Below are 20996 nucleotides of genomic sequence, written 5' to 3' on the forward strand. Positions count from 1 at the left end.
AAATTCGGGGTATCTGTCATCCTCCTGTCACATTTTACTAGATAGGTATGTGTGTAGTAACTGCTTAGTAAACAGGAATTTGGTTCTCACTTTATCCATAGGTTCACACATATATAGTCTTGTATAATTGAGCAATTAACAAAATAGCTCTGTTGTTTCTGTTAAATTATCATTTTATTCAGTAGTATGTTTCAAGAGTATGCATTTAAAAGATTTGATTTCCTGTTATGAAAATTATTCCAAGGCAAAATTAGGCTGAAATAAGCCTGATGAAGTGCAGGCAGTGAAGGCCAAAACTTGGTGACTATGGTACTGAAGAGCTTTGCTTTGATGACTCTTAAGTAACTCCTGAAGTGGAATCATTTTGCTGTTGCAGCCCTTGGCAAAGGAAAAAGGAAGTGTTTCCTGACAGATGAAAGTAGCAGTATTAGAGTATGGCTGATGCTGATCAAAAATGAAAACAGTAAGAGCAGACACGGTCATGCCATCCAGTTGTGTTTCAGTAACCCAACTCCTCATGTTAGACCTGTGTCAAACGAGAGGGACAGGCAGGGAAAGCAAGACGTCTTGGCTTTATACCTCTAAGAATGAAATTGCTTCTCTGTAACAAGCCTAAATTGCTTTGGTATTTTTTAAAGATTATACTGAAACTGGCATAATACCTACCACTAAATCAGATCATTGATTTTACCTGTAGCAGGAATGCTATGTGAGTAAGTTAAGCTACTTTTATCTTTTTTTGTTAATGCATTTTAGCTGAAATATAGATGATCTCTTCTGACTGACTTCTACACATTTAAATAACATTGCAACTCCAGTGAAAACATTTGATAGAGTCAGTGTCAGCTAATTAGGCCTACAGATGGTTTAGATGATTATGGGATCATGGGAGTCACCGTATTTTTGGTAATTGTCAAAAACCCCAAACTACATTCATAAGAAAGTTATAAACATTGTGACACTTTTATTACAACTGAATTCCAGCTCTGAAGGAGCAGAAAGATGCTTTCTGCTCACAAGACAGACAAACATCAGTACACACATGCACAAGCACCTGAGATGCTTACCAAAAACTGTAGAAGATAGGAGGGTTTTCAGCTGGCTTTACGGCCTAGTGGTACTTCAAATACTGTCTACTGACTGAGCACAGCAGGAGAAGAAAGAAAACAAAGACCAGCAAGCCAACAGTAGTCCGTATCTTCCACTTTTGGTTTTTTTGATTAATGACCTTTTCTTGCGAATTGCTAAATTAAAACATTTTCAGTGTAACACTTGCCTGGGTATGTAACTAAGATGACAGAGCAGCGGCCCAATTTTGCCAGCCAGAATTCAAGGAAATGTCTGTGTTGCAAAATTAAGTCAGGTTGGGCGCAGTTCTACTCGGAAGAACAAGGTACTCACTTTTACTCGTACAGTTAGACACATGCCTGAGCCTGAATTCCCCCCTCGGTCAGTGATCCAGCACACAGATTTAAAACTGACTTTCTACTTTACTTTCAGTGAACACTGTATGTTCAGTTGTACTGTAGAGTCTGTATTTCCTAGCTGCTTTGGCACCAGAATTCGCTTCAAAACAGATGCTCTGCCTCAGGAAACAGCTGTCCTTCAGTAGCTGACATAAGATGTATGTGAAGGGAGTCCCACAATACCTTATAAAGTTCTACTGGTTTTTTTATTACAGCACATTCTTTGTAGTTGAGTGGATAGCAGACTTTCATTATTTTAGGTCAGTAGCTTCCTCTGGCTGCAGTGAAGAAGATGTGGCAGAAAAAATGCTGCGGTTCCATCCTCTGGTAGAAGACTGAGGAAATCCCTTAGCTCCAGTTCCATTGCAACAATTGACAAAGTTTCTGCTCAGAGCAGGGGAGAAAACATTGTTTAGGTATTTTGCGTTTAGAACAAAGAAAAAACCCCAAAGCATTAACCATGCAATTACTAATTAAAGTCATCAAATTATTTAAATATTGCATCTGGAATGAAATTTGAGACATAGCCATTTGGGTGCAAACACAACTATGGGAAATCTAAAAAGTAAACTGAAATTATGACTTAGATTAAAACCATACCTCTGTCTTGACTCATCAGGTCTACATATGGCACTTACACTAATGAAGTCTGATCTAGTACTTCACATGTTTTGTATGAAATGCAGAGTAAGCCCTAGAAATCTTACTAGTACCCTAACTCAACACCATCTGTAAAACTGGATGCTTTGCAAGAAGCTTCTCAGACCAAGGTGCATAATGTTATGTTCTTAAGCAATTACAGCATAGTTACTGCATGAAAATAATTCCAAAGAAAATCTGCTGGCACCAGAAACTAAAGCTTTATGATAGAGCACGGCAACCTGTGCTGCACAATCCAACCTCACAATGCTGTTTTTCTCAGGCATTCCAATGGCGTATTTTTAACAATATATGTGCTTTATTTAACATTCTTAATTTGTCAAAACAATCACACTGGCCGCTCAGCTATACACAATATTATTAACTTCTTATAAACATGTAACAATAGGACTACAGAACTACTAGGGTTGATTTCTCTACTTCTAGTATTAACACACTGGTTTTTTCAGTCTATGACTTAAACATCAATACACACTTAAACCTCCCCTGTGTTATCAATAGCAGCCTGTTACCTAAGAACATATAGCCATTTAGCCTAGAAGCCAATCACATTTAGTTCTGTTTAGTAGGTTTTTTAATGGTGTCTATTCCTGACCTATACAGAAAGAGTATGATTACAACAATTTACCTGTTTTCAATACAAAATGAATGCCACAATTTTTATGAGGCTACACTGCCTACATTGCAGAATTCTGTGCTAATGACCAGAAAGGCTGCTAAACTGTATTAGCTTTAACTGAAGAAAAAGATCCCCTTTTTTCCCAAAATCGTATCAGTAGTCCTTAGTCTGAACAGTTATTAAGAATGTCAGCTGATGTACAAAGCCTTCTGGAGCTGAGTTACAACCAACTGATTTACCTTTGAGTGATGAAATAAGAACAGGGCAGTCATTTCCAGTAAGTCTAGCTCTCTTGCAAAGTTCAGGAAGCAGCTTGTTCCACCACAGAGCCTAATGCACAAAACCCCATAGCAAAAGTGTAAATCAACAAGGACTGCAACTAAGAGTATGAAAGACCTGCTAAAAATACCCTAAACTAAGATCAGATGTGTAAAAATAGAGGTCAGTGATTATGAACTCAAAAATTAGTTTACATAATGGTTTGAATTGCAGTGATTTTGCATATGTTGTGTTTTTCAGTGCAACTTTTTTCTGCTCAAAAATCTTTACACAGTGTCCCTCATACCTCTATAGAAAAAAGCTTAGAAGACAGAAAAAGTCACGTAATTAGCAATACCAACGCAGTCAGTTTTATTTTCTCTCAAAACAGCTCCATGGAAAGTTGTAGGAACCCAGAGTGCTGGGAATATTTCTCTGCCTGTTTTTAAGGGTTCTTACCCCCCTGAACAACGCCGTTTTAACGTCCAACCTTGGAAAAAATTACCAACAATCAGACAAGAACGAGAAAATACAGTGGTGTGAATGAGGTGATAGACTACTATGTAAGATTGTCACAGGGTGAAAAATTCAGAGTTTTGGGCTTCTCTTTGTAGTAAATAGATAAGAGTAAAAAATATCAAAATGGAGAACTGTTGTTCTCTAAACCTTCTTCTCCTTCTTCTACTACTCCATGTTCTGCAGTAGAAGTAGCTTGGGATGACTGGATGGAGAATTCCACAGTTCCTGCCCGTGTTACTGAATAATTGGTAGGAAAGTGAAAATAACATACGTTTTTAGAACTATTGGTTAAATTATCTTTAAAAGGCCGTGTAAATCTTGATAATTAGACTTCTCTCCTGCTTTCAGTGCTCTATGCTGTACCTGGGTCACATTAGTGGCTCTGTTCCTCTGGTAAGACTTAATAAACAACTATCCGGCAGCATTGAAACTCCAGGAAAAGTCTCGGTTTATCTTTGAAACTCCTTGCAAGGACTTTTAGAAAATTCTCTCCCATCAGGAGGTGTAGTTGGCTGGGCATACCCCACAAGGAGGGATTTGATTTATGGCACGGTTCAGTGTCAATAGTGAATAACTGTATTGAAAGTAGCGCACCTGATTGTCACCTTTCAGCTCATGCTGAGCGTAGAACACAGCTGCATCAGGACACCTTTTGAGAAGCTGATCAATAGCTTCCTCATACTTGCCCAGATGGGTATTGCAGAGAACACGGATGGTGAGGCCGACACTGTCAGCCTCTGTCAGGGTCTCCAAAACAGGCAGGGCTGAAGCTATATTGATTGACCGACTACATAAAAGAGACTGAAGACAAGAAGAAAAAGCATTGCTTGGATTGAAGACAAACGTTGCAAAAAATGCTAACCATAACCTTAGAATAGAAGCTCTTACTTGCTGGAATAATTCTGAAATAATACTTAATAAATACTGCTGAAAACTGAGAAAGCAAGTTTAGAGTGGATGCAAATGTAAATATTGTTATCAACAGAACTCTTCAGTATTTTTTTCTTCCATCAATTCAGCCGACCATTTATTTTGACTTACATAACTTAGGGGGAAGAAGGAGAGTCTGCTGGAGAAAGTTGTTCATACATACATGAACATTTGCAGAATGAATCTAAGATGTAAGCAGTAAGATGTAATACCTGTTTCATACCTGTAGTCTTGAGATGTCTTCATGGTAATCTTTGTCAGACGAACATCCCACCGACATTATGGAAGTTACCCATGGGAAAATCAACCCAAAATGACTACAGGAGTTTATCTATACAAGACAGAATCAAGTTGCAATAAAAGAAACATTTCTGTTAGTGACAGTTCCATGTGAAACTCACTGCGAGTAAAGAAAATTTTGATTTCAAATAGGATAATTTAGAAGAGTGCCTACCCTTTCTTTCCTGGTTCATGCAATTTAGTAACAAATAAACTGGAAACTTCTATTTAGCTCTGTATTTCAGTTTTCCTGTTCGTAATTCTTTAGAATTCATCATTCACACAATTTTCTCATTTAGTTAGCTTTCTAAAATTGTAAATAATCCTCCTGACAAATTCTCATTGTTTCGTTTTAACCCTTATTTCTATCCAAAGCTGAGATTCCTGTTGGAAGTATAGTTGCAAATCTCCCCAAGGAGCAGGACTGCCCAGAGCCAGCAATACTAATTTGTAACTGCACACCACCTTATTTGATTTCACTCTTGCTTCTTTTAAGAGAAACTGTCTAGAATCAAAATATTAAGGATGGTACTTGGATAGATTTTGGAGGAACACTGCAGTCCTTAAACTTCCTCTGTGTGGTTAACAACTTACTAGATCCTCTGTTGTTTTCAATGGCTTAGTCTCAGGAAGTTGCTTCTTTGATATTCTCCAAACATACTGAGAAGTAACCCTCAATAGGAGCTCCTGAACTATTTCTTCCTGAGAGGACACTACAAGAAGAGCTTCCCAGAAATCCACCAGCAGCTGGGGAATAGTGTTTTCACTGCTACTACACAACATCTAAGAACAAAAACGACAGAAGACAGACAGCAAGTTAGACTGCGGTGATTATTAGTACCAAAAGTTAGAAAAGACAGGAGGAACAGTTTTTCACTTTTACTAGAAGCAAAATTTTGATTCCTTTTTTGTCCTGTGATTCTATGTAATACACTTCTAGGCAAAGTAAAAAGTTCATGAAATGATCTTAAGGTAATCAATTCTGACCAACAGATTTGATTTCTTCTTCAATATTTACTCCACTGCTAGAAATGTCAGTATAAATGTCAGCAAATATTTACAGATTGCTAATGAGGAGGATTTTTTTTATATGCCAATACACAAGTAGGTGTCTTCAAAGGAAGACTCTATAGTCCATGATAAGATACGTTGTGTAGCTCAGCTGGGTATCATGGTAGGACCCACAAAGAAGTGCCAGCTTTGTGCCCGCAAAAAGGACTTTCATTTCCAAATGGTTCTAAACAACAACACTTGGTCTAGTTGGAACTACGTGACTTGCTCTTTTTGATACAGGTCTTTCAAAGTAACAGACATAGTAAGACTGCAACACACGTACAATGAGGAACACGTTTTAACCCAAGTCTTGCTATTCATTGTAGATAAAAGAAAAAAGGTTTGTCTATTCCCAGCTGAAAGAAAGAAAACTTCAGGGACACTAGAAAAACTATCAGTATTTCTTCTTATAAACTGAAGACACACACTTTCACCAATTTATACAGATCATCAGAACATAATCTACCTTCACATTTAGGCCTGATTCTTTAGAGGTCTGTTTTAATCCTAAAGATTTCTTTAAAAGAAGCTTATGGAACTAATATAAATTCTGTTAAATTTCAGTGGCCTTAAGAAGCTTGATCACTAGGAAGCCACTGAAAGAGCTCTGAGATCAGGGTATTTTCCATTCAAATGATAGAATTTAATGGATTTTTTTTTTTTCTTTACTTAACCACTATTTCGTTCCAGAAGGTCCAGTTTCTGACTATGTAACCATCTGTCATGACTAGAATATCTCCAACCCTCATCTTGCTATTTCTGAAGAAATGCTGAAATGTGAGTGAAGGAGCAGCTGAGGCTGCTTTTCTTACCCACAACAATGTCACTATAAAAAAAAAATAGAAGCAAAAACATGATCACAGGCCAACCTTGAAAAAGGTATCTGCTTCTTGTAGTTCAATTTTACTGTTCTCATGTAAAGCCACAGTGGCAGCCACCAGTAAACCAGGCTGCATCTCCTTCAGGTGAACAGCAAACTCAGTTGGCATAACAATTCCTTCCTTACGCTGCTGCAGGAGTCGTGGTTGCCCAATGAAGCCACAAGCCAGTGTTGTCTACAAGCATAATTAGATATAAATCAGGTAAAGAATTCAATATATTTATGATTCTAGTCAGTAAACTCAGTATTTCCTCAGGCAGTGAAATTTAGATGGAAGTAGCCAGGAAAGAAAGTAAATCCTTTCTGCAATTCATAGAGTAGCTCTCTGGGGACCGAGATCCAAATCACGTTCTGGAGCAGCAACTCCTGAAAAACAGGCATTGTGCCTAAACACTGAAAGTAACATGCTGTTGAAAGATGGAGTTAGTGCGCACATAAGAAAGATGGATTTCACAAAGAAATCCAAGACATTTGATATACAGAGTGGTTTTAAAAATCACTGGCTGACTTTTCAAGAGGCTACTTTGTTAAATTTCAGTAGACTACTTTGCTAAAGTATGATTTTTATGTTGAAAATACCCCTGACACAATGATCAAAATGTGCTGCACTTTGTGCAACAGGAACCTATTTCAGGGTATGTGAGTGCTTTTGAAGGTGACTATAACAATATATTCCCATTTTAAAGACAAATGATGGAAAAATGATGCCTAATTAAATGAATTACACAAGAAATATAAAGCAGATCTAGAAGGAAAATTCAGATCAGCTTTCTGAAAGTGTTTTTTTTTTCCTAGTTTGAAATAAAATGCTTTTTTAAAGGTGAAGTGCAATAGAATATATTTAATAGCTCAGATTAGAAAGAAAGAAAATCCAACCAAAACAACTCAAACCTAAACCACCTTATTCTCAAAATAACATCCATGCAGTGTGTGTTTGCTCACAACATGGCAATTTCATTTGATTGTGCTGCAAAAGCAGTTGGTGCTGGATATAATTCTTGAAACAGCTCCCCACAGTTCTCACCTTGCAATTAAAAAATGGCTAACTATAAAAACTCTGCAGGACTTCTTCCACCAAAGCATGATACCTAACTTTGAAACAGCTATCCACTTACTTCAAAAGTGTTTAGACTCCCAATATCTCACTGTAAGAAAAAGTCTCTGTTTCAAACTCTATCACCTTTCAATATTCCACAGTCTTGATCAAATTTAAGAAGAAGTAATTTACAGACTGGTCTCACACATGTGAACATCTATAGCAGAGACAGCTCCACTAACATTTTTGCCCCCAGTGATGAGGAATTCTTACTTTGATAGCACTGAAGTAGGTTCTGATCTGGTCTTGGTAAGAGTTAAGTGCTTTGATTCCACATAAGATGTGAAATTGTACACAGAAACTTCTGTTTGTGAGCACAATGGACAAATATTCTGCTCAAGAGCAATTTTCTAACAGCTGTTCACATACAGATGGAGTTTTCATGGGCGTATCACATATTAATTACAGGTGGAGAGGCGTAGAAATGCTACTATACAATCCTCCCATGCAGCTGAAGAGCACTGGCAGAGTTGGTTACATCCCAGTAAACAACATTTAATTGATCAAGAATTAAGAGCTTCAAAACTTGCTTGTTTGGTAAGTCTTCACCCAAGACAAGACTACCCTACCTCCAGGGTAAACTGTACAGTCCTCCATTCTACTGTACAGCCCTCCATTCTACTGTTACTGCAGACATTCAGTGGAGTCTACACAGCATATCAGGAGGAAGGGGAGTAATCAAAAGTTTCTTTCACTGTAAAATGCAACTACAAGTCAAACTATTGATTTGGACTTTTCAAAGCTTGAATAGCTCATGCCCTCAGCATAATTTACCTCCTTATAGGAGTCCATTTCATGTTCATACATTGTCAGGTCTCCCATTTTCAGAGCCAAGAAAGCCTTAGTAAGTGTCAGGACCACTGATGGCATCATCTTTTCTACTTTCTGAAGATACTTCACAGCTGTCAAAGGACATACGTTTCTCATGCAGGGACTGCAAAGGATATGAGGCAGCTGCACAGGGTCCGCGAGATAGAATATCTGGAGAACTTTATTTCCTGATTCCTATTGAAATAAAAGCCATTTGACAGTTTAGACCTTTTCAGATATACAGTCTTCTATGGCATATGAAAGTAGTGCCATTCTGCTGTTGTTTTTGTTTTTTGTGGTTGGTTGGTTTGTTTGTTTTCAAAACAGGCAAGTTCAGCATAGCTATCAAACCACAGTGCCTTTTTTGCCTCTCTCCTCCCTACTGGTAGAAGAGAAGGATTTCTAACTGGTAGTGATTCAACCCATTTTCTGGTGTGCCAGGAGAACATGCACCACCAAAATGAATTGTTTTTAGCAATCTGTATAATTTAGCAATGTTCAAAGAAACAGTTGGTTTTGCTACAGAAATGAGAGATGACAGAAATTTGAGGCAGGGCTTTCCTAAAACAGGAGTGTCTCTGTGCAAGTGGGAACCAGATCCCTAGCAACATGCATCATGATAGCCAAATCTGTAAGAAGTTGCATGAAAGCAGCCCAAAGCATCACAGGTGCTGCTTGCTATGCAACAAAAATGGGAAAAGAAAAATAATGTGAAAAAGAGTTAACTGTGAAACTAAAAAAGCAGCTCAGCGTTTTCAAAGGGAAATTGATTGATATTTGATACACAGTTCTTAAAATCAGAACTAAATCAGCAGATTACAAATAATCCAACTTATTTCTACCTTACTTAATTCTTCATTTGAGTCTTCATTAAGAGAATGAGTTAAGTAAAATATAAATCCTCTCTCGTATGTCTGCATTTCATCACCTTCTGAAACTAGTCTCTTTAAAACTTCAGTCATGGATAAACCTGACATTCTGTAGTATGGCAAAGCAAGGTGGTAATTCTTTGTGTCAAACCTGAAGGAAATAGAAAGGAAGGAAAAAAATAACAAAACAACTATGGGCAATGCTTTTGCCATCACTCTTTATAAGAACTACGACTACATCAAACAAAGTCGCAGGCACATCAGTTATCAGCATATATTGTTCATATTCAACATAGTGTTGAATTCTGTTCAATGACAATAAAGACAACTAGATACTGAAGAGAGGATTAGATTAAGTAGGTTTTGTAAAACAGAAAAATTGTGTTACATATGCAATACTAATGTAAAATAGCAAAGAATTATGTATTTTCATTTTAAAGTTACACTACTGGAAACACAGCTCACCTATACCACTTTGATAACTAAAACATACCTGCTGTAGCAGTCTCCTAAGAAGGCACAACTTTCTCTGAATGCTCTTAGAAGATCGTCCTTCTCATCTGATTTAAGGAAATGAGGATCCATTATAGCTGCTCTGACCAGTAAGTGAGCCTCACTTAAAAGATGGATGCAGCTCTCAGTTTTAACATTTTCGTAAGTTCTACTATAATCTACCTAGAACAGACACAGGATATACTTAGGCTGCTGACAAAAATCAGGAATATACAGGAACAATTCTAATGAGGATGGCAGCTATTTGAAACAGGATTATGGGCTATTCGTAAGAAATGTATTACACTATATTCAGAAATGACGTGCATCAGAGATTAATTAACATTAGTTATTTTTAGTTAGCAAACAACAAAAGCAAGAGTTGGGCAATACCATTTCTCTGTAAAGCTGAATTGTTGAAACGGTGTTTATAATATATAAATTCCAACCAGGCTCTGACTCAGAATTAGTTCTGGATTTGATGCTGTCAGCCTTTCTGGAACTAGAGGAAAGGAAAAGAGTTGAGTTGTCAGTGTTGAAATAAACACTGCACAACCAAAAAAAACCCCACTCATTTCATAATTCAAATGCATAAATAGGTATGTTTGCAGACTAGTAAGTGCTGGAGAGTTAAGCTGTGAATTTAAGTCATACTGGCTAACAACAGAACAGGGAGGGGCATGTTCATACATCAGAGACATCATCAGAACTGTCCACTACATCTTCTTCTGTGTTAAACACCAGGGAATATCAGAAATCATAGAATCATCAAATGCCTTGGCTTGAACCTTAAAGATCATCTAGTTCTGACCCCCCTGTCATAGGCATGGGATGCCACCCACTGAGCAGGTCAGACTGCCCAGGGCCTTATCCAACCAGACCTTGAAGAGGTAAGTAATTTAAATTAGCTGTTTACTCACCTCCTGTAAGGACTTAGTGCATGTTTGCCCCTGCAGCTCTATCAAAGTATTTGCCAAGTCATGGCATAAAGAGTTACCAGAATGCTTTTATTCTAAAATGCTGGCTCGGTCTATAAAGCCCTGAGGTTAAAAACATTGTAGGAAAACAGACTCTTTTTGTTCTGGTTTTTGGTTTTATTTTAACTGTACTAGGATATTTACATCTTTATTTTCAAATTATGGCACTAAGGAGCTTAATTTTGTCCAATTTACATTCTTTACAAAAGGCAAAAAGTGTATCTTCTTCAAATGCCGATTAGAATATTTGAAACAACACAACTGGCAGAAAACATCCTTTATACAAGAAAACAACAGTATTTTGAATAGTCATTTTCCCTGACAGGCTTCTCCTTATCTTCTTCTGAATAATGTCTGCCCTAGACTTTAAGAAATATTGGTTCAAGTAACTCCTCAATCAACTAAAGCTGTCCCACTCTTGTTAATTAACTTACACTGACTTTAATAAAAGTGGTTTCTGAATAGCTGTTTAGAATAGTTGCTTAGCTGTTTTATGAAACGCCTTCAAATATGGAAGGAGAATAGCAGTTTCCATGGAAACTTGTAAAAAGTCGCATATGCCTCTGGCTACATACATGCTACAACAGCAACTCGGGGCAAAGTCTGATCCAACTTTTGTCATGGATAACTATAGTGGTGCTCGCAACTTTCTTGGAAAGAACCCTTAGCCAAAACCAAGACATTTAAATGTTGTCCTGCAACATATTTTGCAACCTGTAGCTTTGGAGCTATATATTTTTGGTACTCTATATTTTTTTTCAAGATAAATATTTTTTTAATTCTCAGGATAAATTCTTAGCAATGTTATTTTAACATTTTGTTGATTTCAAGCATTTGTGACTTTATGCTCATTTCTTCTATGTCAGTAAATACAGTAAAAATGAAAAAAAAAAACTTGATTGCTCTTCTCAATCACTAAGAAGACAATTATTTCTAAAGAGTTTTGTAACAGAGGAACCACTCTTCAACTGCAATATCCACAAGTTCAGCACTGTACACAGAGCTAGAAGTACTGTCTCCCTAAAAGACACAAATTCTTACAGCATCCTTCTTGTAGGCTTTCTTCTTTCAGTAATATCTTCTGTGTCTGCCTTAGTCAAAAGAATTATATGGTTTTTGAAATGACAGATAGCTCTTGGTCCTATAAAAAGCTGCATTCTTAATGTACAGACATCCAGTGTGACAGGTGGACAAGCCTATAAAGGAAAGTGACTGTTTTGTAATTTCATTTGGTATGTACATTGAGTTTTTAAATAAATCAGAAAAAAAACCCCAACTTTGTACAATGATCTGACATTAAAAACATTCACCGGCTTTGCTAACTTTGAGTGCTTCATTTGAGCAAAAATAAAAATACTCATAAATGCTTAACAAGAATCATTTAATAATGAGTGAAAAAAAAATTATTTCACTCTTCAAAGCAACTGCACAGTTTCAGCTATGTTTCTCAAAATAACAGAACCTGAGGTAGATGCCTAACATGGAAAACTTTATCCCGAATAGTTTGAATTTGGCCAAGTTTTAAAAAACTGCCTGGTTATAAAAGTCTTGATTTTAGTTGCTTATAAAAACCAATTACAGATAGAAGTATTATATTTGCTTGCCTATTTGTTACCTTACATAGCCAGTATTATTTCCCCCATTTGTTCTACATGCACTTTTCACGTAAAACATATGCTATCATCTATACTGAACTAAAAACTGAAAAATGCAATCTCATTTGCACGTAAATATTCTAAATTGACAGCTTTAAAAAGATAAAATACTACACTTACAAATTAACATACACAGTGAAACAAGACAACACAGCACTCTATGTGTAACCTGCTTTTTGAAGACACCTCAACCTTTCTTGTAAGAGGTGGTGATCTGGAGGCTCTAGACCTCCCTGGGCTAGCGAGACCCAGAACGAGGCGGCTCTAAAACTGATGTAAAAAACAAGCAGGATAAATAGTAATAGCAAATAATAAAAATAACCACCATCACCCATCCCACTTCAAACTCCACACTGGGGCAGGGACACCCATGAGGGAACTGGCCCACAAAGGACTCACACCAGCGCAGGGACACCCCTGAGGGACTGTAGCCCATGCAGGGATCCATGCCAGAGTGGGTGGGCAGACTGTGGATGGCAAGATACAGCATGGAAATCTGTGCAGGACTGCAGCCTTCACACCTCTCCAAAACTCCTGCAGAGACAGGAGGCAGCCTATTGCCTGACTGGAGGAATTGTGACAAATTTCAATGTAACCCATAGTGAAAACGCAGAAAGCTGAGACTAGAGAATGGACGGAAAGATTGTGTCACGTGCCAGTATTAGCTATCCAGAGCAGAGAATACATGTTTGGCTCTTGAAAATTTTATAAAGCTTCTACTGTCCTATGGTTTCTTTATGTCTCCTGTCTACATAATCAGAAGAAATCCTTAAATGCTATCTTAAAATACACCTCCGTCTACCTTTCCTACTACTTTTATTAAATGTGTATCATGATCTTTACATTCAATAGATTTTTACTGATGAGCAATTTAAGGAAAGGAAATAGTTTAGACCTCCAAGGATCAAAAGCCCTCCTCCTAAAAAACATGCCCTAAATATTTGGTAGCAGACTTGTTCAATTGCCTACGTGCCTCTTAGAAAAACTGGTTTTTCAAGGACACCTAAGAGAGAGAAACATCACACAATAAAAGAAAACTCTTCACTCTTCCTTCAGTTTTATACAGAAAAGCATGGAATTTAGTTTAAAAAAGAAGTGATTTTATAGCTTTTCACGTTTTTGAAAACATTCTACTAATGGTCTAGAATTTTACGTGGCAATAATAGACTGTTTCATTGAGAGATCTGTAGACCAGCAAAATACAACATGCCATAGCCTGAAGTAAAATATTCATTTTGGATGTTATTTTATTGGTTCAGCCACTAGAAACTAACAGGATCTCAAAAGAAAATGTAAGTCAACTAAGTGTCATACCACTACTCCCATTCTTTCAGTGAGATAATGAGAGGTGTACCTTCACCGTCGTGTCAATATATGGATCCTCATCACGAGCTGCTGCTGCACTGCATCTCACTGTGAAGCACTGCAGGCTCTGACTAGAGAGGAAAGAAGAAAACACAACAATGAAGGAAAGAAATTAAGACTTGCAAAAATCAAGTAGTCAAGACTACAGTGAATCAGCTCTTTTTTCTTTGAAGAAATGGGCTTTAAAGCCTAAGCAGGAAGGTATGCTGAACTAACACATGAGCCAGAGATTTCCAGGAGGCTATGAGGGACGTATCAGAGGGGAAAAAAAATTTAAAAAGGACAGCAGCATAGAGAAACATAGTAATACTATCAGTAGAATCATAAACATAGTACCTTGTAATGACATGCAGGAACTGTGGAGTGAGGACTGCCTGCTCTGACTTCTCCGAATATTGGTAAGTAGAAATTAGTTCTACTAACTTCCCAATTGAGTAGAGATATCCAACATGAGGTAAAGAAAAAAAGCAAAAGAGACTCAGAAGTTTTCTCTCATTCTCAGTTTCCTCACAGGCTGTTGCAGAACTTCCTAGATGTAACAATGAGAAAGGTATTTTATGTACTTCATAAATCAAAACCTGGCAATTCCATTCCAAGCCTGATGCCTAAAAGATACAATCAAACCTGCCCAAGTTGCAGACTAGTTTTCTTAGTAGCTAGTAAAAAATAGTTTTATATGAAGCTCAGTGCGCATGTCAAAAATTTGTATGACATGTTATCTCATTTGGAGGCATATTCACAAAAACATGGCCCTAGCACCTAGTGAAGAAATTCTATAGATGTAACAGCATTAGAGAGTCTTGGTAAACTCACCACAACTAAGCATCCATGGATTGAAAGTCTAATCTTAGACAATTACTTTTAAGGTGGAATGAATGCTCATCCAGAACTGCAGCTCACAAAAAAATAGGTCACCACTTAAGAAAGGAAAGGCTGGAAATGGCAGAATTTATTAGGACGCCACTTTAGCAGGTAACAGCTGTGTTCATTTTCTACAGACCCTCTTGTCAAAGCCTGTAAATCACATGAGACCCTAACACAGCTGGAGTTAAATGGCAAGCAGCTCATTCTTTTCAGTCAGCTGCAAGTTAAATGAGGCATTGCTACTTAGCAGACAGTAAATCATCTCAAACCGAGTGAGCAGTCAGTAAAAGGCAAGGGCCAACCATACCCTGGGATGCATCAGGCACAGCACTGCCAGGGGGGCAGGGATGGTATTGTCCCGCTCTGCTCTGCTCTGCTCTGCACGGGGGCAGCATTATCTTGAGTCCTAGGGACAGTGTGGGGCACCACAATACAGGAAGGATATAAAGCTATTAGAGAAGAGGCTAAGGTAGGGCTAAAAAGATGGTGAAGAGTCTGGAGGGGAGGCCACAGGAGGAGTAGCTGAGGGCACTTGGTTTGTTCAGCCTGGCAGAGATTGAGGAGAGACCTAAGAGCATTCTACATGCAGTTCCTGAGGGAATGGCATGAAGCTGTGTCAGGGGAGGTTTAGGTTGGGTATTAGGAAAAGGTTCTTCCCCCAGAGGGTGGTTGGGCACTGGAACAGGCTCACCAGGGCGGTGGTCATAGCCCAAGCCTGCCAGAGCTCAAGGAGCATTTGGAAAATGTTCTCAGGCACTTGGTGGGAATCTTGGGGTTCTCCTGCACAGGGCCAGGAGTTGGATTTGATGATGCTTGTGAGTCCCTTCCAACTCAGGACCTTCTATGATTCTATGAAATCTGACTGCTAACATACAGCATTAAATTCTTCCATGGGTCTTTTGGGGCTTGAGCTAGTGAACCCCTAAAATCTGCATTCATCCCTTCCAGTTTTAATTAAAGCCCTTCAGAAATGTAACCAGTATCTTAGTGATTATTAACGTTTACTACTCTGATTTCCTCGGCTGGCTGAGAGGCAGTCTAGTATCTTGTAACACTACGGAGAATTTTATTAATGCAATGTGAAGACTGACTGTTTTGCAACACAAAATTTATCAGTAAAGAACTGATAAAAGCTGATTTAGTCACACTTTTTGTGTGATGAATTGGTATGTTAGTTCAAGGTTTATGTAGAACTTGGACAAATTAAAAGACTTTTTGTTAACAGAAGCTCAGTTTAAACAACTGAAAAGGGAGGAAGATCTCAAAAACAAATCATACAGAAATCACGCAGTGTATGAAACAAGATATACAAAGAAGCTCCTTCCTTTCACAAGTCTCCTGTGACACAGTCCATAGTGCATTCATGCATATCCATATACCTGTCTGGTATACAGGAAGCAGTTGAAGAGAGTGCAACTTTGTCTCTTCACAAAACCCAAAAGGCGACTGATCGGGTGCAAAACGTCTAGAAAAAAGTCCAAAACAACATGGGACTGCCGTGAGAAATTATGATGATAAACTTTGGACAAGTAAACAGCACTGGTTATAAGACGCACAGCTCATGTTTCAACACTCAATAATAATGCACACTCTTACTACCAATGCCATTGTAGAAGCCAAGAAGCAGCACAGCTAGCTAGAACTATACTGAGTTCCTGCAACCAAAATCCTCTCTCTTTGCTTGTCTGCAAGATGCACATCAAAGTCTGAGATCACTGAAGAAATCCTGCAATTGATTTTGACCTCAATTTAACCTTCTTTTTCCTCTCTCTTTCTATTCCACTGAGCTATATGGAACATCACGCCATCTCCAATACGATTTTTTTCCCTATTATGTGTCATCCTTTTCCCTCCTTTGCTTTGGAATTCACTGTTGGACCCTGACATCAACTCTTCCTCGGCTTTTGACAGAAATTCTGATGAAAGAGGAAGACTAAATCAGCTTCCTGAGGAGGGGACCTGGAGAGGCAGGTGCTGAACATTTCCCCCTGGGATCCTGGGACAAGATACCTGGGAAGGGCTCAAAGCTGTGCCAGGGGAGGTCCAGACTTGAAATGAGGAAGCATTTTCTTACTCAAAATAGTGAAACACTGAACAGGTTTCCTAGAGAGGTGATTGATGCCCTAGACCTGTCACTGTTTAAGAGGCGTTAGGACTGAGCCCTTAATTATATGCTTTAACAGTGGCTCACCCCAGAAGTGGTCAGGCAGTTGCACTAGATGATTGCTGCAGATCCCTTCCAAGTGAAATATTCCAAGATAGTAAAAAATGGGCTTTATTTGGTATCCCATGATTTCCTCAGTTCCAAAGAAACACCAAACCTTGTAAAAACCCCAGAAGTAAAAACATCAGGAGTTTTCTTTCAAAAAGACAAAACACACAACTCAGTTTGGTTTTTTGTAGTAAATTAACCCATAAAAGGGAAAGTATGTCTGTAATACCTGAAAAGCAGATACTGCACTTGGAAGCGCTTTGTGTCTTCTGTAGGTAACTCTGTGGATTCCAGTGTGATGGGTATCTCACATAGCTTACTTTCTTCCCCAAGCAGCTCCACTGGCTTCTGACATATGATGAACTCATCTAATTCAAGCTGTAAAGTATGTGTTGAAGGACTTTCATCTCTCACACCTGAGCAATGAAAATGCTATCTTAATTGTTCAAACCATTCCACTCGGCAGTAAGAAAATGGTATGACATAAAATAAATTAAACGCTCCAATTACAGCTAGCTAGCTAGCACTGGCTTCCTCAAACCACAAGATTTTGAAAACAACCATGCTAGAAGATGGGAACAATTCCTATTTAAGCCTCAAAGTCTGAATACTTAAGAGTCAAGATTTCTGGGGAAAAAAAACCCAAACAGGTAAACCGTTCATTAGAAGGCGAGTCAAAGGCAACCAGTGCCCCAAATGGCTGGTCTTCAAAAAATGTTGACTTTTGCCTGAAGAGGTTTTGAGAAGGCAGAGGCAGCTATCAGAGGAAGTTGTGTTCTCTTAAACTCACTTAAGTCCTGGAATGCAAATCCTAATAACACTCACAAAGTAACTGGAACTTTTCTATGTAGTTTTCAGTAATAAAAACAGCTGGGGGTAGGACGCCACTATCTGGAAAAGATCCATGTTCACTCAGTTAAGAACATTACATTTATATTGTTCCCACCTGCAGAGTCTTATTTACCTTTAAATTTTTTCTAGGTACAGTTTCTATTCCTAAAAGACCATCCTTTTAAGTTTCTTCAGTTATAAAGAAAGGACCTTCCTAAGGTTTGTTGGTGTTGATCTGATACATATACATTTGGAAAAGTGGGAATTGATAATTCATCACATACAGATTGCTATCTTGCAATACACAGGAATGAAACCTCCTGAGTACACCTATTTCTGGGATTTCTAGAATTCTAAGGCAAGCCCCCGAGTAAGATAACGGCCTGAAAAAGGAGAATGTGCTTTATTATGGCAGGTTCCGAGCCTAACAGTTACAAAAGCACACAGACATCACAACAGAAACATTCTTAATTGTGTAAGTCAGTTACTTAGGCAGTGACACTGATAGAATTTTTCTGAACACAGCACACTGAACTACTACCACTTTAACTTGGCCCATTGTGGCACCGTACAACAGGGACCTAATTCCGTGTCTGCAGATGCTGTACTACCCTCTAAGTGTGATGGCATATTAGTATGATATGTTACCTCCAACTGCAGGTTGGTACAACTTTTCACACCCTAGATTATTCAGCTGATAGTCAGTGATAGGACGATCTGGAAATATTTTCTGAAGGGCAAAGACCCTGTTTGAGACTACTTTCAGAACAACAGGAATCAACTAGCAGATTCTTGGAGATAAAAAAAAATAAAAATAAAAATTTAAATTATTTCAGCACCTACCTCCATCCTCAGCCTTTTCTGGTGCACTGACTCCCTGAGCACATTGCTTTGTCCTGTCTGCACTTTGCTGAACCAGTTCCAGTTTCAGGATTAGAACATCCAGCTCTGTTGTTACAGCTATATGTCTGGCACAAAATGCAACTTCAGCAGGAATGAGGTTATCAATGTGCAAAATTAAGGAGCGTTCAAAATCTAACACAGTCAAATTCTGGTTTATGACCAGGTATTTCAAACAGAACATGACTAGTTTATTCTTGCAGCCCACAAGAAGATCTCCATTCACAGGACAACATGAAATGCACAGTGGAGGATCTGACAGTGGCATTTCAACAACTGACATCTGTTCTTTTAAGGTTTCACTGTATGACTCTTCCATCTTGTGACCAACCATCCGAACACACACGCGAGCACTCCCTGAAGACATGCATCTCCAGTTCATATATGCTCTTAGGAAAGTTGCTTTGCTTTTTTCTTCAATTGTCACCAGATAGTCTCCTTAAAAGAAAGCATACTGATATATCATTAAAAAATAGAGGACAGTTTCTGAGCTCTTTACCTGCTGTAGTATGCTACAAAGAACATCTTCAAGTCTCAACTCTTACAAAAAATTCCAAAAACAGTTTTCACCGATTTTTCTCTAATTAAATACAAAGTGCAAATTTCTTTGCTGGGTGGCACACACTTCACACACCAGTAAAAAGCAGGATTTACAGATGTAGATCCAGGGTAACTCCTATGTGAATTATCTCTATGAGTTGTGACTGCAGACAAGGTCCCCCCACTCCCCGCCTCCTCACACCCATTAATGAGGAAACGTTTTGTTCTCTACAGACCATGGAAAGCAATAGACTTATGAAGAGCTGTGGGATCGGCTGGAACGACCACCCACTCCGTGCTCTAAAAACAAAAAACAAAAACAAAAAAACAAAAGCAGGGACGGGGGCACTCACCGCAACCGAGGCGGAGGCAGACGACGAAGGGAGATGCGGCCCGTACCCTCTCTGCAGGCTCAAGCGCTGCCGGCGCTGGGACCGGCCCGCGCTTCCCAGCCCGGGCCGCTGGGCAGCCCGCTCCAGCAGGCGCGCCCTACCTCGGGCTCGGAGGGAGCCTGAGAAGGGGCCTGAGGGGAAGTCTGAGGCAGAGACGGGTGGGAGGGCCAGGTCGTCCTCCCGCGGCGGAGCCCGAGCGGCTTTGTTCGCCGCCCGCCACCCACCCGGCCCCGGCCCCGGCCCCGGCCCCGGCCCCGGCCCGACCGGCCCGCCATCCCCCCCCGGCGGACCCTCAGGGCCGGTCCACGCACTCGAGCCTGACACGTCCCGGCCTCCCTAGCCGAGTACTGACGGACCCAGCGGTCGCCGGGACTGACCTGCCGAGCTGTGCGCCATGCGCAGCACGGGACCCAGCGTGGCGAAGGAGCCCAGGGCCTCGCAGCGGCCCTGTTCGCGCACGGCGAACACCTCCACCCTACAGCTGGCCGCCGTGCTGGCCACGAACAGCACGTCTTGGCCGCAGCAGAAGTGCGCCGGTTCTTGCTTGCAGGGCACTACTCGCTGCGACCCGAAAGGGTGCAGGTTGTAAAGCTGCACCATGGTCCCGAAAGTTTCGGCCGCAGCAGCGGAGACAGCACTCGCGGCCTCTTGGGGCGGCGCCCTGCACTTCCGCGGGGGGCAGAGCTGCCGCCGCGCGGCGCTGTGCGAGGGCGGGTGCGGCCGTGTGCGGCTGCCCCGGGGCAGGTACCCTCGTACGGGGCTCGGTGTGGCCTTAGCGTGACTCCGGTGCTGTGTGAGCACTGCCGGGAATCCTCGGTCATGGCAGAGCAGCGCTGTACACTGGCGGCGCTCTCGAGGGGGAAGATGAACTGGAAGTGATCCTTGAGGAGTGTGAGACGGACTGGGAACGGTGGCTGATAAATGGAAGACCTTGCTGACGGGTGTTTGGTCGGTGGTTTGTGTGCGGATCGGCTTTCACTCGGGCACGGCTTGGAGCAGCTACCGCCGGCAGCAGCGTGCCTAATGCATTAGGCTGCTGAAACCTGGGTTCTTTCAGTCTCCCAGAGTCAAAACCAGAGACTTTTTTGTATTTAAATACAGCAATTCTTTCTTAATAACCCAAAAAAAAAAAAAAAAAAATTCACACCCCAACCACCAAACCCCCCAAACAAAAGCCTAGTTATTTCACAGAATAGTCCCAGTTGTAAGGGACCCACAAGGATCACTAAGTCCAACTCTTAGCTGAATGGCCTGTATGGGGATTGAAACCACAACCTTGGTGCTGTTAGCACCATGCTCTAACCAACGGGTTCAGCACTTTTTACATAA

At 40.0% G+C, this 20996-nt stretch overlaps 1 protein-coding gene across 2 annotated transcripts; it reads right to left on the reverse strand.

The window, feature by feature from the left end:
• Positions 1-871: 871 nt before the first annotated feature.
• HPS3 (HPS3 biogenesis of lysosomal organelles complex 2 subunit 1) lies at positions 872-20299 on the reverse strand. Of its 2 annotated transcripts, XM_082287825.1 has the most exons (17): positions 20045-20299; positions 18679-19173; positions 17234-17420; positions 16172-16257; positions 14265-14457; positions 13918-13999; positions 11950-12104; positions 10325-10433; positions 9933-10114; positions 9413-9590; positions 8535-8765; positions 6654-6839; positions 5326-5514; positions 4676-4783; positions 4117-4323; positions 2985-3075; positions 872-1850 (listed from the first exon to the last, which is right to left on the reverse strand). In XM_082287825.1, the coding sequence occupies exons 1-17, from the start codon at positions 20265-20267 to the stop codon at positions 1723-1725; spliced, it is 3030 nt and encodes a 1009-aa protein (XP_082143951.1). In that variant the 5' UTR covers positions 20268-20299; the 3' UTR covers positions 872-1722. The 2 variants fall into 2 exon arrangements, with proteins under 2 accessions (XP_082143951.1, XP_082143952.1); XM_082287826.1 differs by lacking the exons at positions 872-1850; positions 2985-3075 and having other exon boundaries at positions 4219-4323; positions 4665-4783.
• Between the last annotated feature and the right edge of the window lie 697 nt (positions 20300-20996).

The sequence above is a fragment of the Coloeus monedula genome (genome assembly GCF_965178545.1).
Source record: "Coloeus monedula genome assembly, chromosome: 10".
Classification (NCBI taxonomy): domain Eukaryota; kingdom Metazoa; phylum Chordata; class Aves; order Passeriformes; family Corvidae; genus Coloeus; species Coloeus monedula.